The sequence below is a fragment of the Amblyomma mixtum genome, chromosome 3, assembly GCF_055824585.1.
Source record: "Amblyomma mixtum isolate Tamu chromosome 3, ASM5582458v1, whole genome shotgun sequence".
Classification (NCBI taxonomy): domain Eukaryota; kingdom Metazoa; phylum Arthropoda; class Arachnida; order Ixodida; family Ixodidae; genus Amblyomma; species Amblyomma mixtum.
In genome coordinates, this window is record NC_143014.1 from 214,360,906 (window position 1) to 214,388,862 (window position 27,957).

Consider the following 27,957-nt stretch of genomic DNA (forward strand, 5'->3'; position numbering starts at 1 on the left):
ACGTTGTCGAAGGCCTTCGTGAGGTTAAGACCTAGGATCACCTTGGCATCTAATCCTTTCTTGTCTACAATGTCATGTTTGAGTCTGAGCATTACATCCTGCGTGCTGAGTCTAAAGCCCACCATCTCGTGCGGCCATAGGTTTCCATCTTCCATGTATCTCGTTAACCTCGTTTGCACTACGTGCTCCATGAGTTTCCCCACGCAAGACGTTAGCGAGATCGGTCTTAGGTTTTCCAATTTTGGTTCTTTTCCCGGCTTGGGGATGAGAACAACCTCTGCCTGCTTCCATTCCTCTGGCAATTTACCTTCCGTCCATACTTTGTTCATGTACCGCGCAATTGCATCTATCGAGTCGTTGTCTAGATTCCTGAGCATGACATTGGATATTTTATCCATTGCGGCATCTCCTCGACTCCCTGGCAGCGCTACAACACGCTGACGCGCTGGGGGCGTCAGCATATCTGACCTTTCTTTGCAGTGGGTGTAACTTTAGAGGGAAATGCTTTTCCGGCCTGGCAACTAGGGAGTAAGAAAGTCGAAAAGTTAGTCGGGCCAATCCGGCAGCCGATCCAGTCTTGCCGTGAAGAATCCGGCATGGCCGTGTTTAACGTTGGTGGTGAAAGTGACATATGACTGCTTGCGATACCTTGTCGGTTCCTTGGGTGGCTGTTGAGGTGCTGTGTGAATTTTGTTTCGATCAGCAACAATGAAAAAGCAAGGTTCTGGCAAAAGAACTAATTCTAATGAAGATGAGGTACGTATTACACACAAGGATACCTTTCGCCTATTCCTGTAGCTCGTGAGGATGGATGGATGGAAAAACTTTATTTACCAAGAGAATTCGAGGCCCGCAGGCCTCCTGGGTCCCCGCACGACCCCACTCACGGTCTAAACGTTCATGTGGTGTTGGTCCATGACGTATGCGACCGGGCTGAGGACAGTCGAAAGCAAGGCTGAACTGTGACAAGATGTCCCGATGTCCCTATTTAAACTGAGTACATCTTGTAGCGAAAGTTGTAGCGAAAACCTGTGCTCTACCGTAACACACACCATACTGGCTAGAGAACGGCAAAAGGCTGGAATCGAACGATGTGTCTTGCACGCACGAGCATTCTGTCATTCAGCACTGAATGTACTTGCATTGCACAAACGCATGCTTTGCGAGTATGTATCCTTCAATAAATAAACTGTGGTCGTGTTAGGTGACAGCGCTTGAGATCATCGTGCTCAAATACATGCTGGTTACTTCACTGTGCACATGGCTTACGAGCAGGAATTTCGATGGCTGCTGTTCAAATGCGCGTGGCTCTCCAGAGTTTGAACATACTACCTAGTTGTAGGTAGGCCACTGCTAGAAGAAGTATGGCAAGTATTGTGTGAAATTAATTTTTTGTTGTCTTGCTGAATCAGAACTGAATATTGTGATCTACATCGTGCAACCCCAGTCATTGGTGTCCCCCCCCCTTGTAACTCTAGTTTCTAGTTGTCGATATCTGGTTACGGTAGGCTGGAACCATTGCCTAGTACACACTTTGATGCCTTCAATTTCTGCTGGTGTTCCGTTATACAGAGTGGCTGATCTTAATTTTTTTTTCTATTTTTTTTTCAGCCCTGCAACTGGAAATTGTGGCGTAAGGAGAGTAAGTAATGCAAGCAGTATAAAGGAGCTGTGAAGGGCATGCGACTGGCTTTCGCTTGCGACCAGGGAGCGGTTTGGCTGGAACAATGTTCACACTTGCAAAGGCGACCTGCAGCTAGCTTTCCTGAATTGGTCTCGTTCGGAACGAGAATTGTTGATCTTGACTGTTACCGACAACCAGACGCCTGATGTGGAACAAGGTTCCGTTACAGCGGCAGCACTGCTCATTGGTTAGCAGTATGTGACTTCCCGTCACAAATATGACAGAAGCCACCAGCCACAGAAACCAAGGGGCACAGGGGATTTTTTTTTTGTAATTTATTTATTTTGTGGTGTTGATCAATTGAGAATATTACTGAATATATTATCGCTTAAAGATAATTGATTAGAAAAGCAGAAGAAAAAACAACCACATGCCGCCGGTGGGATCCGAACCCACGACCTCCGAATTATGCGTCCGGTGCTCTACCTCTGAGCTACGGCGACGGCTGTCAATTCTTCTGCTTTCGGGGGTATTTATGTTTCACAAGTAACCTAACCTTGAGAGTGTTCATCAGCGCCACACACGTTCATAAGCGGCGGACGTAGAACGTCCTGAGTTACCGCAGGTGTGACGTAGAACGTCATCGAACGGAGAGGGTGGAAGCTGCGTGAGAACCCTCTTATGCTTCCTAAGGCGTCAAGGCTGCCAGAATCGAGGCCCTCGCTAAGCAATTAAGCAAACAAGGGAAGAGGAATGAGGGGCTCGTTATAAATATGACAGAAGCCAACAGCCACAGAAACCAAGGGGCACAGGGGATTTTTTTTTTGTAATTTATTTATTTTGTGGTGTTGATCAATTGAGAATATTACTGAATATATTATCGCTTAAAGATAATTGATTAGAAAAGCAGAAGAAAAAACAACCACATGCCGCCGGTGGGATCCGAACCCACGACCTCCGAATTATGCGTCTGGTGCTCTACCTCTGAGCTACGGCGACGGCTGTCAATTCTTCTGCTTTCGGGGGTATTTATGTTTTACAAGTAACCTAACCTTGAGAGTGTTCATCAGCGCCACACACGTTCATAAGCGGCGGACGTAGCACGTCCTGAGTTACCGCAGGTGTGACGTAGAACGTCATCGAACGGAGAGGGTGGAAGCTGCGTGAGAACCCTCTTATGCTTCCTAAGGCGTCAAGGCTGCCAGAATCGAGGCCCTCGCTAAGCAATTAAGCAAACAAGGGAAGAGGAATGAGGGGCTCGTTATAAATATGACAGAAGCCAACAGCCACAGAAACCAAGGGGCACAGGGGATTTTTTTTTGTAATTTATTTATTTTGTGGTGTTGATCAATTGAGAATATTACTGAATATATTATCGCTCGATGACGTTCTACGTCACACCTGCGGTAACTCAGGACGTTCTATGTCCGCCGCTTATGAACGTGTGTGGCGCTGATGAACACTCTCAAGGTTAGGTTACTTGTAAAACATAAATACCCCCGAAAGCAGAAGAATTGACAGCCGTCGCCGTAGCTCAGAGGTAGAGCACCGGACGCATAATTCGGAGGTCGTGGGTTCGGATCCCACCGGCGGCATGTGGTTGTTTTTTCTTCTGCTTTTCTAATCAATTATCTTTAAGCGATAATATATTCAGTAATATTCTCAATTGATCAACACCACAAAATAAATAAATTACAAAAAAAAAAAATCCCCTGTGCCCCTTGGTTTCTGTGGCTGTTGGCTTCTGTCATATTTATAACGAGCCCCTCATTCCTCTTCCCTTGTTTGCTTAATTGCTTAGCGAGGGCCTCGATTCTGGCAGCCTTGATGCCTTAGGAAGCATAAGAGGGTTCTCACGCAGCTTCCACCCTCTCCGTTCGATGACGTTCTACGTCACACCTGCGGTAACTCAGGACGTTCTACGTCCGCCGCTTATGAACGTGTGTGGCGCTGATGAACACTCTCAAGGTTAGGTTACTTGTGAAACATAAATACCCCCGAAAGCAGAAGAATTGACAGCCGTCGCCGTAGCTCAGAGGTAGAGCACCGGACGCATAATTCGGAGGTCGTGGGTTCGGATCCCACCGGCGGCATGTGGTTGTTTTTTCTTCTGCTTTTCTAATCAATTATCTTTAAGCGATAATATATTCAGTAATATTCTCAATTGATCAACACCACAAAATAAATAAATTACAAAAAAAAAAATCCCCTGTGCCCCTTGGTTTCTGTGGCTGTTGGCTTCTGTCATATTTATAACGAGCCCCTCATTCCTCTTCCCTTGTTTGCTTAATTGCTTAGCGAGGGCCTCGATTCTGGCAGCCTTGACGCCTTAGGAAGCATAAGAGGGTTCTCACGCAGCTTCCACCCTCTCCGTTCGATGACGTTCTACGTCACACCTGCAGTAACTCAGGACGTTCTACGTCCGCCGCTTATGAACGTGTGTGGCGCTGATGAACACTCTCAAGGTTAGGTTACTTGTAAAACATAAATACCCCCGAAAGCAGAAGAATTGACAGCCGTCGCCGTAGCTCAGAGGTAGAGCACCGGACGCATAATTCGGAGGTCGTGGGTTCGGATCCCACCGGCGGCATGTGGTTGTTTTTTCTTCTGCTTTTCTAATCAATTATCTTTAAGCGATAATATATTCAGTAATATTCTCAATTGATCAACACCACAAAATAAATAAATTACAAAAAAAAAATCCCCTGTGCCCCTTGGTTTCTGTGGCTGTTGGCTTCTGTCATATTTATAACGAGCCCCTCATTCCTCTTCCCTTGTTTGCTTAATTGCTTAGCGAGGGCCTCAATTCTGGCAGCCTTGACGCCTTAGGAAGCATAAGAGGGTTCTCACGCAGCTTCCACCCTCTCCGTTCGATGACGTTCTACGTCACACCTGCAGTAACTCAGGACGTTCTACGTCCGCCGCTTATGAACGTGTGTAGCGCTGATGAACACTCTCAAGGTTAGGTTACTTGTAAAACATAAATACCCCCGAAAGCAGAAGAATTGACAGCCGTCGCCGTAGCTCAGAGGTAGAGCACCGGACGCATAATTCGGAGGTCGTGGGTTCGGATCCCACCGGCGGCATGTGGTTGTTTTTTCTTCTGCTTTTCTAATCAATTATCTTTAAGCGATAATATATTCAGTAATATTCTCAATTGATCAACACCACAAAATAAATAAATTACAAAAAAAAAAAATCCCCTGTGCCCCTTGGTTTCTGTGGCTGTTGGCTTCTGTCATATTTATAACGAGCCCCTCATTCCTCTTCCCGTCACAAAGCTAGAAAATCAAGCAGCCTGTGACTGTGGTTTTTTTGACCAATGTGACTATTTGAGACTGTTACTTTTTGAATAAAACAATCTCATATCTTCTGTGACTTGCAAGTGTGAATGGGCCTTAAGTGGATAGTGGCTTGAGTATAGTATAATTTTTTTTTTGGCTTTGAAAAACATTCATTGTTAAGTGGCTTGACATGATGCATGCTTTGTGATTTTATCTTTCTAGAGAAGCAGCAACTTCTCAAATGGAAGGAGGAAAGACTCATTAAAAAACTTGAAAAAGAAAAAAAAGCTAAGGATGCCAAAGAGCAGCAGGCTGCTGGAGAGGCTGAAACATTGACAGGCCGGCAGTACACTCTCAGCATTGCTGTTCCGGGTTCTATTATGGACAATGCACAGAATGCAGAATTGCGGACGTATTTGGCTGGTCAGGTAAGTCTGCACGTGGTGAACCCAACATTGCCTATGTAGTCACTTAAACAACCGTATGATATGCAACTGCATGCACTTGCTGGTCAACTGTGTGTCTCTTGCACTGCTGCATTAGGCTTTCATGAAAGAATGCTGCAACTAAGCAAAACCAAGGCAGGAATGCTCTTGGCTGGCTTGGCTTAGTTGTTACGTTGAAGAAGATGGCTGTTGTTCTCTGGAACCTGTGGTGCACTTCTACATAGCCATAGCACTGGCAGTCATGAGCCTATATAGTAGCACTACATGCTTCCTAATTCTTCAAGCCGCACAACTTTTTACAGTGTCCATAGTAGGCATTCATTTCTTGGTATCTTGGGAAAAGGAAGGCCAGATGTTGCGACCGGAGATTTGAAACTGCTGAGACAAAAGTAATGTTGCAGGAGTCTGCCTGCTGTGTGGCATTATTGTCTAATGTTGTAGCTGCTTGCTGTCACTGTTTTCTTGATTCATGGACTTTTGCATAAGCTACTCCTGTGCAGTGAGGTGTGCCATGCTGGAGGACTTTGAAGGGGGGTTCTATTGTGTGCACTGAAGTCAGGTATATGAACGTAATTGAATTTTTTTTGTACCAAAATGCAGCTGCTGTTGTAGAATCTAGTTTGAAAAATCATACATAGCGGCAGAAAACCATAGTTGCTCTGTGGTCAATGCTGCTATCTTTTCTTAATTACCATGAATTCCGATATACAGCGTGCGGGCTGTACAGTGGTGAGCAGCCTTGTCTAGAGCGCTTGAGCAGTGCGCACTTGGTAACAAAAACCGAAATTAGAGAGCAGCCCCTCATTACAGGGCAAAGTTTTCGTGCCTGCTTTGTTTACGAGGCTATCTGGCGCTACTTCCGTGCTAGCGTTGCAGCTGGACCCTAGAGGCTGCCACAAAATCTGGATTTGTTTGCAAGGAAGTGCACCGCCCGAGCGCTCTAGACAAGGCTGCTCACCACTGTACATGTTTAAAAGTTAAAATTTAGGGCTTTGCGAACTATCGGAGGCGTGGACTGTGCACCATTTTCGTTTTCGATATCACCCAGTATGGAATGAAATGATCAACCAGCCACTGTACCGGGTGTGGGCTGTATACTGGCCTTAGCCAATATTTAGCCCTGGAGACTTATACGTCAGATGTGAACTGCATACCAGAAATTCCGGTATTACAGTCTGCTAGCAGCGATGTGGGGAACTCCACACAAAATCAAGTATGCTACTTTAGTGGCTGTCAGTTGGACTACAACCTTGCCATTTATTTGTGAAAATAAGTTTTTACTAGGAGATTGGGTGTGTAGTGGCTTGCTGACATGCCAAAAGTGTCAATAAAATGAGCTTGAATTGTATCAGGTTTATGACCAGAAACTTATACCATTGTATTCATGCCTTAAAGGGGCACTAAGGACAAATTGAAGTAGGCCTATATCAACTGAATGCTGTGTTGTAATGATGGAGAGGCTGCTTTTATGGGGCTGGAAAAGTTAGCTTTGGAAAGCTAGAAAAGGCCAACTATTGCCATCACGAGCTTTTTCGTCAGCAAACTGCAATGGTGTGAAATAATTTGTTTGCAGATTTCTGAGGCTAGACCTCACCACCATCCACTTCCAGCCAGCAATCACGGAATCTATGATTCTCTTGATGATGTCATCAACATCGCAAGTTAGAGTCAATTGGTGGGGGAAAATATTTCATTTTCAATTCTGAATTTCTTGGCTGTGGATGTGTGTTGTGCTGCCAAATGAACATAAATAGAGCCACAAAAAGCCAAAAAGTTGAATTTTCTTAAGAACAGAAATTGAATTTAATTGTCTTCAGTGTCCCTTTAAAGGCTTCCAATGGCATTGCACTGTTCTGCATCTACTGTGCATGGTAGCCAACCTTCTCCTAAACTAACTTTGTCACTTTCAGATTGCAAGAGCAGCAGTCGTCTTTTGTGTGGATGAAATTGTTGTCTACGACGATGATGGGTCAACTATTCGGTATGTTTGTGCCAGTTTGTTTGAACACCTTTTGATTGTGGTGTTTTGCACATATCACTGCTGAAACTTGCTAGACATGACAGCCCTATTGCTTTCACCCTGGCCTTGAAAGAAAACAGTCGCTTGCATTCCTGGAGGTGTGCCACCTCAGGAAAAATTGGTTGTCGAATTGAGCATGTAGTGGTTGGTTTATGGGGTCTAACGTCCCAAAGCGACTCAGGCTATGAGAGACGCCATAGTGAAGGGCTCCTGAAATTTCGGCCATCTGGGGTTCTTTAACGTGCACTGACATCACATAGTACACGAACCTCTAGAATTTCGCCTCCATCGAAATTCGACTACCGCGGCCGGTGGTCGAATTTTGATGGAAGCGAAAGTCGGCAGCGGCGTAGCAACAGTCATGCTCGGAGGTCGTCGAACCGAATGCCCGCCGCTCTCGGCCGTGCTCTTTTTAAAGCTGCTAACGAACTTTCAAGATAAAGCTTGGAAAGTTACTAGAACATTCTGGAACAATGTAGAATCTGCTCCGCCTGATTGCAATCAATCGAGATAAATCTAGGCGCGTCTTGCATCACAAACAAAGCAATAAAGCGGCGTGCCGGCAGCTTTGAAGAATGAAGAAACAAACACTACAAAGGTTTGTGGCAATATACACCTAATTTTAGTTGCATTTTTTCTTTCAGTTGATGCTTTATGCATTAGAATACATGGTTTACCATGTGGTATTTGCCTACGACTGCTAAATAATTTATAATTGAATTTCTTATTGATGCTGTTTCAGTTTGTCTCATGAACCGAACAATAGCTGTGAAGTGTTCGGAGAGTTCAGGTCACGTTATGCGTGAAAGAAACCAATATAATTGCTAGTACGTAGTTTTAATTCACTACAACGCTTAAGCCAGCCTGCTTTAAGAGCTGGGATGACAACAAACAACATAATCACATTGCAGTTTTTTTTTTTGCTTCACATGACCGATACACTGCCAATGCGTCAACAACCATTGTTCAGTTGATGAAACCGAAGCAGCACCAAGAAGAAATTCGAAGCGGTCGTAGGCAAATACCACGTGGTGAACCACATGTTCTAATGTCTAACATATCATTTGAAAGAAGAAAACATGCAACTAAAATTAGGTGTGTATGGTCCATTAACCTTTATAATGTGTTAGCATCATTGTGGTTGTAGATTGGAGTCGGTGGTAATACATCAGAGTTAAAAACATGGGCACAGACAATCTGTAATATCTGTGTGCATGGTAATATTATATGAAGACTGTACAAGTTATTTCTTGATCATAGGTGCTGCAAATTTAGTCACATTTTGCCTTTGTGTCCATGCCTGAACTGGGAGCATTTGTACCCTGCAGCCATGTGCGTTAAAACGAAGCAGATGATAAATGGAACACATGTATACAACAAGTTTATTTCACCAGAAAGTTCACTGCACCACCTTGCCCACATGGGCTACTGGTAGGTCTAGATTTTTCACGTATGCTGAATAGCCTCATGGCAAATTCTCATCCATTTCATACTGAGCTAACAGGAACGAACAGATTGAAACTCGATCCCGGCTGCGGCAGTTGCATTTTTATGGAGGCGGAATGCTAGACGCCTGTGTACTGTGCGATGTCAGTGCATGGACCATAGGTGGTCGAAATAATCTGGAGCCCTCTAATACGGCGTCCCTCATAGCCCGAGTAGCTTTGGGACGTAAGACACCTTGAACCAGAAACATGATAAATCACAAGTGTGAAAATACCAGTAAAAAAAAAATGTAAAATTTAGTGCAGCTATTCTTGCTACTTAAGGTCACTACTCATTTATTTATTTATTGTTGCTTCATATGCCAGTGCAGGGTTAGTTAGAGTGGCGAACTGCTTCAGGCGGAAAGCAATTCCAGTCCTTGGCTGTCTGAACGAAGAAAGCATTAAGATGTGCAGTAGTATGTGGAGATAGAAGGTAAACTACTTCAGCATTTTTAAGGTGGTGTGAAACACTTGGAGGACCTATGATAACAGAGTTTCCAAGCGGCAAAAGGCATAGCCTGGCAATTTTATGATGCGAGTCTAGGGATGGAAGATTAGATTCCGACTTTAGTGACACTTGTGTGAAAGGGGCAATCAGATTAGGTGAATGTTTGGGGTGTGCGAATATTGAAATTTTCTAAAATGAATCGAATATGAATATAAAGAAAAAATGGCTTACTTTTACTAAGGCCTACTTCTTATGTCATGGGTGCAGGTGTTATGTCACACATTATGAACGGCAAAAAAAAAAATTGCGCTTTCTCGTTACTCTTTGATATGGGTGGTTGACCATCTTGTTCTCGTCAGGTGTCGTGTGGGAAAGCCCATTTGTGGAATTTCACATGAGGTCAAGTCTAGCAGTGTACGAATGAGGTCGGCGTGCGCGATAAACGACAAAGAAGAAAGCAAACAGGACAGTTGTATTGTTTTCCTGGCTCTTAAACTCGATCTTCAGATCATTTGCTCAGATAGTGTGGTTTTGCGTTTTGCCAAGGTCGAGTTTATGAAAAATCGGCGCAGTGTATGATCGTTGGCAAATATTTGAGAATTTTTGAATATTTGGAAATCCTCGAATATCAGTTTTTTGAATGCAATTATCAACCGAATATCAAACATATTTAATTTGCATTCGAAATTTTGAATATTTGCACACTCCTTGTGAAAATTCTGCACGATTTTGCATGCACTCGAGGGGCGAGAAAGATCTGATTGGTGAGAGTCAACAGTGCATGCGTGTTCTACTTTGGGATGGATGAGTGTTAAATTGGTCAGCAGTTCTACAAAGGGAGGTGCTAGTCTCAGGTAATGGCGCAAAACCAAGCATATAGCTGGCATCTTTAGTGATGTTAAAAATGTGGGATGATCACCTAACGGAATGAGAGATGGTGGTACCTAGTTTTTTCAAGTTAACACCAGATACTTTGATGCGAGAGATAAAGTATTTTGGGGAGAAGAAGAATTGCCTGTGGTGAAATGTAATCACCTGTGTGCAGAAGCCATATGAATGTGTGTTGAGTGAACTGAAATAGCTCTGTAGCAATAAGGCCAGAGGACATGGATGCTGGTTGTGTTGCTGATCGTGGGCGTGACGGGTTGCCCAACTACAGGTGTACCATTGTGTGTGTGGTACACTTGTAGCACCTTTCCTTTATCAGAGCTCTAGCTCCTGTCTTCCTTGGTGGTCCTCATGATGCAGAAGGTTGAAAGTTGCTTGCACTGTTGCATGCTGAAACTGGACTTCTCACTAGTCTGAGTCACAATCTCCTGCAGGCTGCATCACGACACTGTAGGTTGTATCAAGACGCTGCAGCAGATAATGTTACCATTGGTGATCCAAAAGAAGGGTTGTGATAACTTTGTCAACACAGAATTAGTTCTGGGAAAATAGCACTATGCTAAGAAGAGGTTAAAGTAAATATTGATTTATTGGTCAATGTTGTGGAATGTGGATATATTAGACGCCATTAAATGATTTGGCTATGCTACAGAGCTCTTTAGAAAATACAGAAATTGATGAAGCCCTTAGCAGTGTCATCAGTGTGTGTGTCAGCTTGCATATGTTGTAATGGATTGCATATTGATAACGTTGGCATAAGGTATGTTGGCTTAACCAGAGGCTCATTCTGTCACCTAAGATAGCTTGACCAATTTGAGGCAGACAGGCTGTTTTATCACAATTAAGACCACCCAAATCTTGCCCATGGACGTTACTGTGATGGAAATACAGAATGCTAATAGTGCATTGAGAATGTGAGAAATAGAGACGGCTTCATTTGAGGTAAATTTATTGCAAATAAAATCCATCAAAGTGCATACGAAAAGCAATCAGTGTGGTCTAAAGACTCCTATTCCCACTTGTTAGCAAACAGATAGACCGTGTATGAAAGTCCAGTTGTGGCAATATTGTGTTCCTACCCAAAACATTTTAATAATAATGAGTTTTTCCTCTTTTCACAGTGAGTTTCTCTTCAGACTTAATTACTGGTCATGACAAAAGATAGCATGATGTGGTGTGTCATTTTTCGCCAAATATAAGTCGCACAGTTTATAAGGTGCACAGATGAAAAATTTAGAAAAAAAAGCATGACTTATACACCTGAAAATATGGTACATGCAGTTTCCATTGAGTTTTTTATTAAGCATGGCACAATTCAACTTTTCAGAAAAAAAAAATGTAACCAAACAGCTTCACTCATTTTTGCTGTGTCTTGTAGTTTGCGTAACAAATGGACTATTTGTGCTGTCACATTCATATTCGAGGCAATTTCTTGAATGTGCCGTACCTGAGGGTACCATCATTTTCAAAGGTTCTCAGGCCAAGAGTATTACTTTTATGTTCTGCTGCACATTTTGTGTAGCAGCATCTCGAGCATTCCGGATATTAGGGGTGGGCAAAACTCGGTCTTCACTTCTTCAGAAACTTTGGAGTGCCAGGGTTGCCACCAGAGCCCTGCTGCATGGCCCAGCAGCAAGCCAAGAGGCTTAGGAGCCTTTCGCAGAAAACAGTGCCACTTTCCATTGCACGTCAACAAGTTGCAACACTGTTGGTACCAATTGCAGGGGTAAAAAGGGGGCTGCAGTGGATGGAGAGTTTGGCGGCCTTGGTGAATCTGGCCAAGGGGTGGTGCAGTTGGCGCGTGTGCTACAATACCTCGAGTGTCCGCAGTACCTGCGCAAGCATCTCTTTCCCCTGCATCGTGACCTGCAGTTCGCAGGACTGCTCAATCCACTCGACTGCCCTCATCACTTGCGTGCCACAGAGGAGAGCCCGTACCGTGAAGGCGTTGTGGCACGCCTGCCTGTCAAAGAAGGCAGCGGGTCCTACGTCAACTGTGGGCTCACTAAAGAGGTAGCACTATTCTTCTTTGTTGCTTGGGCTGTTCCTTTTTAGTCATCTCACTCAGTGCATAGGTGTTTCTGCGTCATTTTTTATTAATGCGTTTGCATAGAACCCCCTTTTGTCGGAAAAATCTGTCTGTCTGAAGTAGGTCGCAAAGTGGAGAGAGGGAAATCCCCCTTTCCATTTTCATAGGAGAGGGAAGACAAAGGGTGGGTGGGAGGCAACAGGTGGAGAGTGGAAAGGGTGTACATTATATCACACTGTGATTGTTGGAGTGGAGCAAGTGTATGGCATGTCACACAGTGATTGTTGGAGTGGAGCAAGGGTATGGCATGTCACACAGTGATTGATAGAGTGGATCGTGCCACCGGCTCGCACTGTCTCAACTAACTCGTCAGCGGCAGTGACTGCCTGCCCTGTCCGGGGGGAACACTAACGTTAACGTATGCCCTGCTGCATCAATTGCATTGATTGCGCATACTTTTATTGATTTGTTTAAATATGAAAGATTGGATGCTGATGCTGGTAGTGGCAAGTGAGAGGCAACTAGTATGCTTCTACATTAGACTTGGACCTTGGACCATTAGCAGTGTTGTGCATATGCAGGTGTAGAGCCTCTGTGCAAATTGTAATATTACCTAGAGTTTTTTGCTTGTGACGAACAGTGGAGGAACTGTGTACAGTAATGCTTTCAGCACTGCACTATTTGAGCTTCCATTTATTACCTTATCAAAACCTCTGAACCTGCATATATACCCAGCTTAATTATTGTGCTTTCAGCCATGCCTTTCACTTTTGTGCAGGTGAAGATAGACCGTTGCCTACAGCCAGGAGTGCGTGTTACTGTGAAATTGAATGAGGCAGCATCTGGAAAAAAGCTCCGAGGCACTGCAGTGTCGCCATCATGCCCAAGGACGGAAGCAGGCCTCTACTGGGGTTATGAGGTCAGGGTAGCTGGTAGTCTTGGTGCAGTTCTAGCTGAGTGCCCATTCCCAGGTGGCTACGATATCACTCTGGGCACCTCTGAGCGAGGGACGCCTGTTGACGAGCTGGAGTTGCCCAATCGGTAACTATCCGTTTAAGAATGATTCTGCGGCTGTGCTTGATGTCAGCATTTATGCTTTGGACTTGTTCTGTCAGTGTAACTTTGAACATATAACACTAGTTAACTACCAGCCTTTACCTTCTTCATCAAAACTTGCATTTGCATGAGGGAATAATGTAGTCCACTTCTGCTTGACCTCAAACACAATAGCACACAACTTCACCCGCTTCATGACTGCAGCGACTAGAGCATGCATTGTTGTTTGCACAGCATGTTGTGCTGTGTAAGGCAGCAATGAACAGGTGCAGCAACCGAAGCGAACCCTCTCCCTGTAGTTTTCAGCTACATTCATCATTTATGAACGCAGCTGAGTGTGCAGTGTAAAACTAGCTGTGGCCATGGCTTGTGTGTTTGCTGTGATCATATTGAGCATTGTTGAACACGCAGTTGCATGCAAGTGTTTACTTAAAACACCAAGCGTGTGCTTACAAGTCGCAATTTCAGTTTGTTGACATTGAGCATTGTTGAACACGCAGTTGCATGCAAGTGTTTACTTAAAACACCAAGCGTGTGCTTACAAGTCGCAATTTCAGTTTGTTGACACTTACCATGTTTTGTACGCACGAGAATTTTTTTTTTTTTTACCTCCATTGGAGACATTCCTTACAAACTCTCTGTGAGTGTGATTTGTTTAAGTAATGGCAGGCCTTTTTGTTCTCTCCAGCTTTGAACATGCACTTGTTGTATTTGGAGGACTGAAGGGTCTGGAAGCAGCCCTTGAAGCAGATGAAGCTCTAGATGTTGATGACCCCGCATACTTATTCAACCACTACCTCAACACATGCCCCAGTCAAGGATCGAGAACAATACGGACAGAGGTATGCAATTAATTTGAGCTGTGCCATGTTTCAAAGCATCACTACTTCAAATAGGGCCTATATCGTGGCTGCAGTTGTGTAGATCTCTTTTTGGAACTAAAGGCACAGTACAGTAAAAAACGATTGGTACCACCATATAAAATATATTTTGAAAGATACTACTACAGTAGAATTTTGATGATACAATCATAGTTGATACCAATTTCGGAATAATACGAATTTGTAAACTTCCCTGGCTGGAATGCATTAGTTACAGTGTGCAGAATTTGGGGTGTTTTGTACACTTTCCCACGCCACTGCAGATGATACAAATGCATGAGGCGTGACTGCAACAGCAAGCACTAAGCGCTGCCTGCACATTACCAGTCACGTGATACGCACCGTGAGCAGTGATGCATAGCCATAAATTATTGCTGTCAGCCATAAACAGATCTGCACAAGTGCATTTCCTGTACTTCTGTACGCAGATTTCATTTGCTTTGGAAGATGTTTTTCTCAACTCCGTGAGATTCATATCGCCGGGAGTCTACTGTATTGATGGCAGAAGGAACTAGCTTTGCATGCTCTGCTTCAGGCTGCAGTACCTGTGCAACTGCAGTGATGTGCCTTTGTCATGGTCAAACGAATGAATTAGCAGCTGTCCCAGAAGTGGTGCGCCTGAGACATTTCAGACGACTGGGATTTTTATGCTGTATCAGAGGCCATGAGAGTGAACAACATGGAGCTACCACATGGAGTGCGTCTTGGTAGCAACGCGCACTTCGCATTTAGACTGCCGATCTAACGACGCTTTGCACAGCAACAGAATGCTGCAACCACTTTAGATACTTCAGTTAAATGGTCAGCAGGGTTCAATCTTGTTAGTGGGCACCGAAGTCAAAATATGAGCTCTGTCTGTCTGCCATAGACTTTATTCATATGTCTGACTGGTGGCAGTCAGTGTTGAAAGAGTGTGTTACAGAACCAATTGGCACATACACATTGGCTTGGCACAAAACACATTTATTTGTATAGTACTAAAGTTATTTGATGAAGGCACATCTGTATTCAAAGATATTGGCACATATTTTGATATGCAGCTAATATGTGGCTGACTATGAAGGGTTTGTGGATTGCTGCCACCTGGTACGGTTGTAAGGTAAAGGCTCATGTTTCTTCTGGTGCATTCTTTTCTTCTTTGACTTGGCAGGAGGCCGTCCTCATCTCCCTGTCGGCTTTACGGCCCAAGATTGCAGCGGCACAAAGTAGTGACAGTGGTATGGACGCATCCTGAGGCAGCAGTTCTTCCCCTTGTGGTGAAATACTATGAAGATGTATTTGCCAATATACATTATACAGTCATCATCTCGTGTTCACGCGACGAAACTTGTTTATTTTGTCAAAGAGTAGCAGTCCCGAGGCCCTTTCAATGGTGTCTACAGGGACCTGGCAAAGCAAAAAGTTGAAATGAAACATATCAGCAGTGATAGAACTCCTTTGCTCTGCGACATCATGATGGCTGTAAGATGAGCAGTAGAGTCAGTGAAACTACTCTGCACCATAAGCACAGTTAACTAAGCATGACAGTTCTTTTGGAAACAGACTGGGGAAGCAATAAACTCGTGTAAAAAACGAAAACAAAACAGACGCCAGCTCTGCCAACATGCTTGGGTAAACTAGCATCCCTGTGAACTTGACAAGGTGTGCCAAATGAGCAAGGTGGACTCATGTTTCAGTGACACAAATATTGGTGAGAAGCCACTCCAGCAGCTATCACTATAAAGATATCATGCACAGCACTTTCTGCCTGCCACTGTAGCAAATGAGTGATCTTGCATTGCTTGGGCTGAAGAACATGCTGGAACACGATGCAAAATGTTGCTTAGTTTTATGTGTACCAGTAGATGTTAGTAAATAAGTGGGCTAAAGGGGAAAAAAAGAAATTATACTTGATACCATGGGTTAATTATACATGTGCAACCTTAAACAACACCCCCTTTGAGGTTGCTTTAACCTTTCCAGGTGCTACGACTGTAGTTGTGCCCATAGTGAACCTGCAGCTTCTGTGAGTGTGGTACTCCTCCTAGTGCTTCGTTTCAGAAGAATTCAGCATCCTTCTGATCACAAATCGGGTGCTTTCTTTATGGCATGTAGTGAAAAGAGCAAATAATATTGCTCAAAACAGTGAGCTTGGTAGCATGTTTGCTATTTTCATGCAGACTTTTTCTTTCTAAGTTTCTGAAGTAATGTGTATCTTTGAAGAAAAAGTGATTCCACAATACCTCGGGTGTTTATTTGACGGCTCCTGGTGTGTTTGTTACAATTTCCAAGCATCGTAAGGATTTGTACACAATTTACACTCCGGTAAAAAATTAATATTTGGAGCTTGGAGGCCTAGATATCAGGGGTGTCCAACTATCAAATTTGTGATGGCAAAGTGAATACTGATAATAAAAACTGGTTGCATATAGGATATATTCAAATATGAAGAAGGCAGTTTAAATTCGGAACAAATGGTCTGTCACAAAATGCAGCTATAAAAAAAAAACGCATTGCACACAATCTTACTAAACTTATCATCAGTATAATTCTAATACCTTTAAGACCAGGCAGGCATTAAACAGGAGAGCGGGAATCTGGTAGTAGTAATAGTGTTAGGCTTTATTTTGTTGATTGATAATTTGGTACTGTGCTTTGAATAACAAAACTGCATTAAGTGAAAAGTCTAGTATGACAGTTTGACATAATTCTTACATGACAAAAGAGGTTACTGTTACTGAATGTTGCAGCACTCTGCTAGCAAAACTCAAGACGGCTCGCAAAACAGGCCAAAGCGACAGCTTGGACTACAACGCAAGCAGGACAATGCTCCTACACGCATAAGACAAAAAAACCTGTACTGGCCATGGAATGCCGCCCCATTTGCATAGTTCTCAACAAGATGTAGCCCACTTAGCTCTCGTATATCCCTTTCGCCGTGTTGCAGGTCTACAATAAGATGCAAAAGAAACTAGTATACCGCGAGATGCATTTTCGCAGGCTGGCTTTTATTTCTTTCGTCCGCTTTTCTTTTTCTTGCCCCCTATGGTTTATAGCACATAGTTTCTAGGTTCTAATTGATGAAAGTGATTGCCACGAAACATGCTCGCCGCAGCTTTGCCCGTTCTGCTACTTTTCATAAGCCCCGTTTCAAAACGCTAGAGGTACTGGCGGCCAGTCATCGACTTCGATGGTTGTGCCACGATTAACAGCAGGAACGCAAGTAAGGACATGCCAGCGCCGAAACAGTGAGGCGCCTTCTGGTGAGAAGAACAACCAGCGATGTGCCAGTCAATGTCCTAAATTAGGTAACCGAAACTGCGGTAAACTACTCTGTTGGCAAGCCGATCTGTGGCCGGGCTGCCATCGCCCCGGTCTATAGCAAAACTCGGGAAACGAGAAACAGAAACTGTATGGCTGCACTATTTTTCTGTGATGGGGCCCACAGAAGGTCGCCATGTCTGCAGTAGCCCGCAAGTTGGAGGTGCACGGGTAACACTACACCATGCAATTCAGGCTTCAGCAGAGGATATTGGGGCGATCGCTTTTTGTGCCCGTCATACCGTGACACGGCCTTTGGTTGGGAGCATGTCTGAATCAAATGGCGTGACCCCATCTGCAGACTGAACTAACGAGCATCCAGTGCCATAGATTTACTTGGGTGTTGGCTGGGACTGTGTCAGCAGTCTGAATTTCCGTATTAACTTCGGTCGACTCAATGAGGTTTCACTGTAATACCTTATTCAAGTAACTTTCAGGACCATTTACAACTAGGAGTGGGAGTCCATTTAAATTACCAAAACTTCAGCAAGTTTAGGCCCAGGAAAAACTGTTGCAGTGTCCTTTTTTTTTCCAACTTACTTTTTCACTTAACTTCACATGGCTGATACAATTTTTTTTTCTAAAGAATGAAAGTATTAGAACAACACACTGCAAAAAATAATTGCTCTAACAAATTTTGCGTACATAATATCTGAAAGCTGAATTTCATCCCCATCCATCAATAACAAGAATCTTCCAAAAGCAGTGGCTCAGTGCTGTAAGACTGTACTAGTAGTATGAACTATGTGCCATACATGCAAAATTACTTTTAAAAAGAAATTAAATTATATTACGAATTACTTCCTTAAAACATGTGAATGTAAATAAACTATATTACCAATTACTGCTGCTTGCACGAAGTAATGAAATTACATTACAATTACTTCCAAAAAGTAATGGAATTACTCTAAATTACTTTTGGGTTTTCATGCATACGAAAACCAAAGCAAACAGAGTAAAAGAAACACTGAATTCCGCTCCAGAAAACTATTCCCTCATCCCTCCTTCCAGCGTGGGCCATTGCAAAGATACCGCAACGCCAACCAAAACAAATAAAACACAAGCATGGCCGAACACTCGACACTTACACTGTGCTCAAGAAAGAAACGAGCAGTGAACCCAATACCTTGCTGCTCGGAGCCGTCTCTACCGTTCTCTGAACTATTTATTGCTCCCGTGGTCCCAGGAATCGACTTCAACAGCCTGCGCTCGTAATGTTCGTGCATGCACATTTCCGCCGGTTCCCCTTCGCACCTTGTGGCAGCGAGTGTAACCAGACACTACTGTGACCTTAGCCGACGTAGCCTGGGGAGCGTATCGGTGCCCTCCTGAATAGTGTTGAACTGAGGCATGAGTCACCTCCCCCTCCGGCACCCCAAGCACTGCGTTGCATCTTGTTTCTTGAAGGATGCTCCCAAAATATGCACTGTACAGTTCTTTCCGAATGAAACCTCTTACTGCTGCTTGCACCTGTATCTGCACCTGTATCTGGCACCACCATTTACGGAGCAGGATGCTTTCCCCTCCCTTTCCCTTTTCCCCCCAACGGCAATGTTGCGACAGTGCCCGATGCTTCTGAGCACACCGCATGTCAAACCTCCTGGTCCAAGTGCCACCATACCACGTGTTTGCTTCGTCGTTTCGGAGCATCCCTTCCCCCATCCTCGGGGACTGGGAGTACGGCAGAAAAAGTGCGGCAGGTTGGAGAGAACGACTCTACTCAGCTAATGCTCCTGCTCGAGTTGCGCTAGGGTGCCTCGACGGCAAGGCGAGCGGGCATCCAGGCACCCAAGTTGCGGGGGATTAGAAGGATGCCATGATCATGATAGGGAAATAACTAGAAGAATAAGAATGGGGTGGAGCGCATATGGCAGGACCTCTCAAATCATGAATGGCAGTTTACCGATATCCCCCAAGAGAAAAGTATACATTAGCTGTATCCTACCGGTACTCACCTATGGGGCTGAAACGTGGAGGCTAACAAAGAGGGTTCAGCTTAAGTTAACAACAACGCAGCGAGCTATGGAAAGGAAAATGATAGGTATAACGTTACGAGATCGGAAGAGGGCGGAGTGGATGAGGGAACAAACGCGGGTTAATGATATCTTAGTTGAAATCAAAAGGAATAAATGGGCTTGGGCAGGACATGTAATGCGAAGGCAAGATAACCGCTGGTCCTTAAGGGTAACGGAGTGGATTCCAAGAGAAAGCAAACGTAGCAGGGGACGGCAGAAAGTTAGGTGGGCGGATGAGATTAAGAAGTTTGCGGGGATACAGTGGCTGCAACTGACAAAGGACAGGGTTAATTGGAGAGACATGGGAGAGGCCTTTGCCCTGCAGTGGGTGTAGTCAGGCTGATGATGATGATGATGATGAGAAGGATGCCGCTGGCAGCTGGCTTCAATGCGGACGTTGTGAGAACCCGCTGCCCGGTGGATCTGCTGCTTGCAACTTGCTGCCCAATAGACAGATAGGGAAGGGGGTGCCAGGCCATGCGCTAGGAAGAATAAAGAGGTAGATGACTCCTCGCACTTGGTCTGTTGGCCTCATCCGTGTTGCACCCCGTAAATTTAGCTTGTAGGGGACCCAGTCTCTGTCCCCCTATGGTGCATAAAGTAGTTCATTACTAGCCCAGAAAAGGAATTCATTACATTACAAATTACTGGGAAAAGTAATTAAATTACAGTAATTTCATTACACTGATTCAATTACTGCCATGTCTGCTATGTGCTAACTTGTAATGTTGCATGGCAGATGGCAACACTAGAATAGCACAAAAGCCATACCTATAGAATAGTACAGTTTTCTCGAAAATATACAGGCCACTGGGTTTTCCTCTGGCCCATGCAGTGTGGTTCACTGTGCATCGCCAGCATTCCAAAGAACTTGAAGGTGAAAGGAACTGTCATCCTAACCTCTCCGCTGCTTGAGACTTTCACAGTTGCTTCACGAGCCCCACTACATGCCTTAGAAACATAGACCATGACTATATATTTTTGACAAAGGCTGTACACTGCAGTCATGTCAGTAGTTAAGTCTGCTATAGTTATTACTCAAAGAAAAGCTTTTTGAGAATAAATACAGTGCATTGTTTTGTGAAAGAAACTTCAGTTTTCTATGCTGCATTAATCATGAAATGCGTTGCTCACTCTGGAGCCAAGTCACTGGTCATCTCCATGAATCTCGAGGCCTTTTGCTGCCATGCTAGAACTATTACAGGGAATGGTGTACAGTCTGCCACTGAAGACATCGAGAGTTTTGAAGCCAGTATTGACATCTTTTGAGTGTTGCATGATAGCAACACGTTTGTCTAACGACCGAGATGCCATATTTCAATACATGTCCCACTGCATCGGAAAAAAGGTTTGTTTAACACAGCCGAGAGTTGCAGTCTATGAGATGTGCTTCTAAAAAAGTAATGTTTTTAAGTGTACTTGTGGGATGACCTACATGCTATTATCGAAGTGGATTGCTTGCATGGAAAGTTAACTGCACCTGAGTGTCACTTAGAGGCAGTGGACCGTGATAATGCGATGCTAAAACACCCTAATGATATATGTATGCACGAGGCAAGTTTAGCAGTTTCTGAAATATTTTGACAGCAAATATTTCAGTGCCCTCTGGAGCTTCAACAGGACTGCACTGACATGAAAAATACGACTTCAGAGCTTACCAAGAATGATCGAAGTTGTGTGTCATCGGGTATGACGGCGTTAGGTAATACGTATGATTCCAAGTCAAACTCTGCATTCTCTGTTTCTGCCACCACAACCTTGAAGAAATGTGTTGGCACAGCCACATGGTTGGTACCAATGACTTGATATTTGACATACTTCTTTCCATCACTCTCCAGCCTGCAAACAGTGGACATTTTATGGTTTGGTAAAAGGTTGCATCCGAGAATCGTTGAAGAGTTCCCTAGAAGCGAAGTACCATTTACCAAGATAACTGTTTTGTGTTAAATGCCTTCGTGCGCTTTGACGCGTACATAAAGTGTGCTTTTTTTATAAGCAACCCTTTGTTAGAACGAAAGTTTTATAAGGAAAAAAAAAAAAAACTATAGCTTTAGCACATGTTCAAAGAACAAGATATAGAGAAGATGGTGCTTTGCAGAGGCCATCCTCCACTTCTGGCAGTCTTAAAATGGTACAGACAATTTTTTTTTATTTGCGATAACGGAAACGACATGGCTAAATTGAACAAAATATGGAATTCCTAAATGCACTACAGCTTTTTATATTAAATCACATTCTACCACATGGTTTTCATTTTGATTTCCCTGAGATGAATGCTGACTGTGATGCCATAAGCCAGTGGTGGCATGATTACATGACCTCAAGGAATAGATGGTCATCCCCTCCTTTCTTCCTCAAATTAGAGCTTTTTTCTCACTCGCTTAAACAAAACTTAAACAAAACAACAGACATTCGACTCATTTCGTACTGCGTTTCAAGCCACATAATCTGCACTGTCACGTTCTGTGCTCGTAATGGTAACTAATTCTGCACACCTTGGGATTTCACGGCTGACCCTGCAATTTCGCACTGCTTCATTTACCTTGTGCATGTGCAAAAGACGAGCACGGCTCATTCCTCTCAAGCATTCTGACAGCAGAGACCTTTGTCAGAGGTCCTCATTCTATGTATTGGCCAGAGGCTTGGAAATCTGCTCAGGCATTTTGGGTGTTCTGGCAGTCATAAGCAGCCCAGATCTTGGCTTCTGGCTCTGATCAGGAGTGCAGATAGCATGTTTGTATACATTTGGACTCCTGTTCTGTACTGTCACCGACTAAAACCCTCTCTCTTCCCCTCTCCCTCTACCCCATTGCAGAATGGCAGGTCAGAGAATTATAGCTCAAGCCCACCTCTCTCCCTTTCTTAAATCATAGAGGCCATGCTTAAATTTCTCACTCCCCACTGCTGTAATTTTCACTATGTCTGGCTGTTTATTATAAACTGAAGCCACAAAAAAATGGAGCTGTTAAGTAACCATTCTGCGTTGCGATTCATGATGGGTAGGGCCCGGAAATTTAGGCATTTGCCTAAACTTGCCTATAAATGCCTAAACGGGGGATTTTTGCACTTGCCTGCCTTTTTGTCGTTTTTTTAGTAAATACCTCCTATTTAACCGCATTTTTTGCCTATAAATGCCTAAATCCGGCACTTTGGTCCTCGGTGTCATTTTTCAATTTTGAGGCATCTGTCTAAGTGCGGTGAAAGGCGCGCGCCGCTGCACGCACAAAAGGCACGGGTCTCGCCGAACGTTTTTCTCGAATTGTAACTTGAGCACAGTGTAACGAAGTGTTTATCTCGAAGTGTAGCAAGAGACGAGTTTGGAAACAGACCTGACATACATTAGTGCAAACTTCTCAAAATTGACGGAAAGGATGACAAAGTTGGAAAAGGCTGGACTCTCAATAGATGAATCGTTGAAGGTAGTGGCAGAAGTACCAGCAGCACTTCGGGGACTGGAAGGAAAGGGATATACTGCTTCTACGAAGATGCAACAATTGGTAGAAAAAAATAGATGCCTGGAAACAATTTCCCAAATCAGAGACTTTCTATGCGGAGACGATACGGCCACATCATCTGAAGGCCTAAGCCTTTATCAACTCTCATGTTTTAGGTTCGCGCCACTATCTTCATGTGATGTCGAAAGAAGCCCTTTAAAGTACAAAGCTATGCTTAGAGAAAACCGAAGGAGCTTCAAGTTTGAAAACCTGAGAATGCGCTATATTGCTTCAGTTGAGGACTGCGTACGCTCCGTGCTTCACTTACAAATCTTGTACATATGAATAAAGAGTATTATTCAAAGCGCCTATTTTTGCTTTATAGAGCCTATTTCAATATTCTTTAGAGCCTAGATGCCTGCATATTTCGGGGCTCCTTAGTGCCTAAATTTCCGGGCCCTAATGATGAGAGACTGCACACGTGGTACTCTTATGAGAAGATTAGATTGCTGGCGAAATTTTGTCAATACCCCTCAGAAAAGTTTTCTCAATAAGCAAGATGTTGCATGTGGTGATAGTATCGATGCTTTTGGTGAGGTGCTTCCATCTCTGCTTGTTGAGTGCACTCTGTGAAGGAGAAAAGGAAACAATGGCCAAAAAACCTTGGGAGGTAGAGGGGGCCAGTGCAGACGTAGACATTCTTGTAGTACTTTGTCAGGCCTCGGACATGCTTTTCTAGCTTGTTCCAGGCATCTCTGTTGAATCCTTTGCCAACCTGGCAGAAAAAAAATGTGCATCTCAACAGCTCTTGCTTTAGACAATTGCAACGAAAAGCTTGCATGAAGGCTCGTCTAGTCCGCATGGCTGTGGCAAGTAAATACACAGTCTTTCGCTTTCAGGGATCTGCATTTCTAAACATGCCACAGTTAGAAAATGAGAACAGTTTGTGGACTGACATTTGGGAAGAAACCATGACTTTTTACAAATACTAAACATATTTAATTTTTTGCTTCAAAATTAATTCAAAGGGAAAATCACCTGTGCTATATGAGTGCAAAGCTCCAGAATAATTTCAACATGCACTGAAGTTTCACTACAGAAGGGTGTTTGCACATTGGCTCCATTGAAATCTGGCTGCTGCAGCTGGTGCCAAGCCCATAAACTCATACTCGGGGACATAACGTCACAGCCCCTACGCCATTGCTGCAGGCTGATACGTGAGATTACATAAGTAGATGATTAGCTTTGGGTCACAATTTTTGCTCAGATTAGAAAACATTTTTTTTCGATATAAAAACTAAGGAATTGTAGCTTGTGAGCTTCCTTGGCTTTTCCATTTGCATAAAAGTTTTGCATATGTACAGTGGTGTTCAAAAGTCCTTGTGCTACTTTGGAAGTCGTTACAGCGGTTACCCTGCCATGCATTGAGGTTGCCGTCACACTCCTGGCACCCTACAGCCTTTTAGACAGTGAGACGGTCACTGTGCACATGTTGGGAAAAAGTAGGCAGCCCATGTCTTCATGGCAATCCACCTTGTTTCCTAGTAGGTCTGGTGTCTGGGCAGTGCAGGCTGCCTGCACAACCTCGGCTTAGTCCAGGCAAGCCTGCATTACTCTGACGATGTTAGGCCCAGTGCAGGCACCCCATGTGTGCTGCTTAATGCATCCCACTCTGTGAGATAGGAGAGTTGCACATAGACCAGTGCATCCTGGTAGGGTGGAATAGTTATTCCTGTGTGCGCTGTGGTCATTTCGTACAATTTACATATGACTGTAAGACCAAGAACTGTGCAATTTTATGAGCAGAGTAAAGACGCTCAAATTTTTTATATGAATCATTTGTAATATAGTAAATTATGGACACGCACAATACAAGTTAGCCAATTTAAAGAATGCGTACACAGTCGGATGCTGGCATGCCAGCTTGTTCAGCCCCGGTAAAGCCAATGCAATGCATCGGCAGTCCCATTTTTGCTTGCTGAGATTTTTCCTGCATGGAGCTCACATTCGTGTTCAATCTGCCCTTATGAAACAACAAGAAATCGATGCAAGCAACGTGGAAGCATACAACCATTTCATCCCAACCGTGCCTGATGTAGAACCAACAGTGGTTTTGTGTGTACACCCACATTTGGGTATGTGTAGGTTTAAACACAATGGCATTAAAATCTAGCATTAAGGGTCCCGTTCAGCGGAAAACCTGGAATTTTGCATGTAGAGAAAAGCAGGTGGGCCACCTGCCACCAAGGTCACATGACCTTGTGATGCCATCACAACCTGCCCATAGTGGCAGCTGGCAACCTGCCCACTGTGGTGGCTTAGCGGTTATGGTGCTCAGCTGCTGATCCGAAAGACGTGGGTTCGATCCCGGCCACGGCGGTCAAATTTCGATGGAGCCGAAATTCTAGAGGCCTGTGTACTGTGCGATGTCAGTGCACGTTAAAGAACCCCAGGTAGTCGAAATTTCTGGAGCCCGTTACTACGGTGTGCCTCACAGCCTGAGTCACTTTGGGACATTAAACCTCCATAAAAAATAAAGAATACGGTGTGCCTCACAGCCTGAGTCACTTTGGGACATTAAACCCTCATAAAAAATAAATAACAACCTGCCCACTGGATTGTGAACAAAGTGCCTACAGCGGTAGGTGGCAGTTAATGATTGGTCGAGAGAGGTCACATGACCTTGCTACATCATGATCAACCTGGCTGCCTTGACAGGTGGCAACCTGCCCCCCAGGTTGTGCGCTACCTTGGTGGGCGCACTTTGCAAGTGACACATTTCACTCTTCCTGTGCAGAACATGAATTAGGTGTTGCTAACAAGGCTCCGATTGCACAAAATGAGGCAGTAGCCAGGGGAGTGGTCTTTGTCCTGCTTGCCTTTTGACATCACATGCTTCATTTTTTTATGCACACTAAAAAAAAATGAGCATCATTGTTTGCGGTGGTTGTTAGCACAAAAACAAAAAAATGCATCGGAAATCCCTGCATGACTTTTCTTGCAGCACTCCAATCATACTCGCTGAAATAATGACCAGCTGGCCATCAGAAATGAAAAGCATTGTTTAATAGCTATTGTCTTTTTATTATTATGTTCTTTTATGGCTGTTATTTTACAGAAGTACAGTATTTGTCACAAGCAACCAGGCTGCATGGTTTGCTTCTAGCTCGTACAGTGGAGCCCCTACACCTTCCCTGAAGCTGAAATGGTCGTTAAAGGTAAGCAGTGGGGGTCTTCTCACCTTCCAACACCTTTTGATCTTTAGGAAAGCCACAAGGGCTGCACTATACAAGCTAGAAGCAAACCATGCAGCCTGGTTACTTTTGACAAAGACGGTACATAAGCTTAAGGGATAGTTCTTATGGATAACTGTGCCAATTTCCATCAGCTCCAGTACTCATTCTTGTGCTAACATTTTACCCATTCCTGTTTGGTCGTTATCCTATTATTTTGTCTTATCAGCAGCTCGCTCAAATATTTTAATTGTTATTTATCAGATGCTTCGGATTAAATAGGGATTAAATAGGAGACAGCTAATACAAAAATCTCGGTATAAAAAATTGGAACCATCAAAAATCGTGACAAACTACTCACTTACCTGCTGATAAATATTCTGACAATAATGTACCATATCTGCTGTTAACAAGCATTATTTTGCTGATTAAAGATCTCGTTAAATATAGGCAAACAGATCACTATTTACCACAATCTCAGTCTGACGCCATTAGTATTGAAAGCATCACTGCCTTCAGTATTATTCAACATATATCAAAGCTCTCTATAATAGTAAGTGACAGCTTTTTTCTTTCTTTTTTAGGTGATATATTTTTTGCAGAGTAGTCTCCAACTGTAAAACATTTTTAGAAATGGTATGTGTAGACTTAATACACACCCACCACAGCATGAACAAAGAACAGAAGGTAAACTTTTTCAAATGTACATTCATGGGATTGCATAACAACTTTTCTCAAACATTTGTTACCTCAACGAACGTAATCAAGGAGCAGCTACTGAAGTTTTCTTTTGCTTTTTATGAAGATTGGTGGCCGAAGGAGGCAAAACAAATTACAGCGTAGTACTCTTGTTTGTACTACATTACACCATAAAGTTTCAGAACCAGTTCAATATTTGCTATCTTTACATCGCATGCCTCACGCGATAATTTTTTTACCACGAATCCACATCTCCACAAGGAGCAGGTTTCCTTCCGATTACGTGTCTTCAAGCAAGCGTTAATCCGAAGCAGATGTCCTACATTTGAAAATTGTTTTTCCAATTGCACTTCGAAGAGCGTAACTTGCCTGGGGAGCCATATTGCTGAGGAGGAATGTTTGATCCACGTCGCTTTGACATTTTCTGTGGTTGCCGGCGGCAGCCAAGTGACCGCGGTCAAAGCCACTTCCCTTGTAATCGGAGTTTTGGGACCGAAAATATGGGTGTACCTGCAGATCTTCGTGAAATTCGCACTTGGACCTGTCTACTTTGTCGTTCTTCTGCAGGCTCTCTTTGGTAAGATGCTCGAAGACCCAGTGCGCAGTTCTGTTTCTGCGATCGTACGACAAAACGTAGTCATCTAAAAAACGGACGGAGTCGGTGCCAGGGAAACCGAAGCGCATGATCTGCATTTGACGGCTGGCGCCTTGTGCGGGCTCGACCGGTACGCTCGAAGGGGGCTGGGGTAATAAAGTCGCCGCATGCACTTGACCTTTCGCCGAGAAATGGTCATACGCTCGGCAGCTACCCCAACCTGCAACGGCAGCAGCGAGAAGCTGAACCCCTCGACGACTCAGTGATGTCATCGTCTCCAGAAGAGCGGTGGTCAGCTGTGCACGGAACTCGGACTAGGTAGAAAACGGCGGCCACGCGGCCACGAGCGAACGTACAAACGCAGACGACAAAAGGATGGATGGATGGATGATAATGGCTTTACCCTTTGTACCGGGCGGTAGCTTTCGCCACCTAGCCTATACTTCCCCCATTGTTAATTTAATTTCCTTTTCCCTTTCTTTCCCTTTCGCTCTTACAATATCTAATCTGTCTATCCT

The 27,957-nt window shown here is 44.0% G+C and overlaps 2 protein-coding genes and 5 non-coding genes across 7 annotated transcripts; 5 read left to right on the plus strand and 2 right to left on the minus strand.

The window, feature by feature from the left end:
* The first annotated feature begins 565 nt into the window (after positions 1–565).
* On the plus strand, positions 566–15,468 carry LOC149353621 (28S rRNA (uridine-N(3))-methyltransferase). Its single transcript, XM_089582696.1, has 8 exons — positions 566–756; positions 1,612–1,642; positions 5,131–5,336; positions 7,265–7,335; positions 11,922–12,210; positions 13,005–13,267; positions 13,971–14,124; positions 15,314–15,468. The coding sequence occupies exons 1-8, from the start codon at positions 709–711 to the stop codon at positions 15,395–15,397; spliced, it is 1,146 nt and encodes a 381-aa protein (XP_089438822.1). The 5' UTR covers positions 566–708; the 3' UTR covers positions 15,398–15,468.
* TRNAM-CAU (transfer RNA methionine (anticodon CAU)) lies at positions 2,056–2,127 on the minus strand. Its single transcript has one exon. It is a non-coding gene; the product is annotated as a tRNA-Met (tRNA).
* Positions 3,148–3,219, plus strand: TRNAM-CAU (transfer RNA methionine (anticodon CAU)). Its single transcript has one exon. It is a non-coding gene; the product is annotated as a tRNA-Met (tRNA).
* Positions 3,646–3,717, plus strand: TRNAM-CAU (transfer RNA methionine (anticodon CAU)). The gene has a single exon. It is a non-coding gene; the product is annotated as a tRNA-Met (tRNA).
* TRNAM-CAU (transfer RNA methionine (anticodon CAU)) lies at positions 4,143–4,214 on the plus strand. The gene has a single exon. It is a non-coding gene; the product is annotated as a tRNA-Met (tRNA).
* TRNAM-CAU (transfer RNA methionine (anticodon CAU)) lies at positions 4,639–4,710 on the plus strand. Its single transcript has one exon. It is a non-coding gene; the product is annotated as a tRNA-Met (tRNA).
* Positions 15,111–27,867, minus strand: LOC149353627 (endonuclease G, mitochondrial-like). Its single transcript, XM_089582697.1, has 4 exons — positions 27,214–27,867; positions 23,575–23,687; positions 21,137–21,317; positions 15,111–15,549 (listed from the first exon to the last, which is right to left on the minus strand). Exons 1-4 carry the CDS (start codon positions 27,709–27,711, stop codon positions 15,466–15,468), a joined length of 876 nt encoding a protein of 291 aa, XP_089438823.1. The 5' UTR covers positions 27,712–27,867; the 3' UTR covers positions 15,111–15,465.
* Between the last annotated feature and the right edge of the window lie 90 nt (positions 27,868–27,957).

What these genes read in the sequence shown, in the direction of transcription:
- LOC149353621 (XM_089582696.1), top strand. Translation starts at nt 709, where the DNA reads ATGAAAAAGCAAGGTTCTGGCAAAAGAACTAATTCTAATGAAGATGAG. An exon ending in ACTGTGGGCTCACTAAAGAG is followed by an intron (nt 12,211 to 13,004) that starts GTAGCACTATTC and finishes ACTTTTGTGCAG; the next exon opens with GTGAAGATAGACCGTTGCCT. An exon ending in CGAGAACAATACGGACAGAG is followed by an intron (nt 14,125 to 15,313) that starts GTATGCAATTAA and finishes TTGACTTGGCAG; the next exon opens with GAGGCCGTCCTCATCTCCCT.
- LOC149353627 (XM_089582697.1), bottom strand. Translation starts at nt 27,711, where the DNA reads ATGACATCACTGAGTCGTCGAGGGGTTCAGCTTCTCGCTGCTGCCGTT. An exon ending in GGCCCCCTCTACCTCCCAAG is followed by an intron (nt 21,318 to 23,574) that starts GTTTTTTGGCCA and finishes CACTGTTTGCAG; the next exon opens with GCTGGAGAGTGATGGAAAGA. An exon ending in CACAACTTCGATCATTCTTG is followed by an intron (nt 15,550 to 21,136) that starts GTAAGCTCTGAA and finishes TTGCTTTGCCAG; the next exon opens with GTCCCTGTAGACACCATTGA.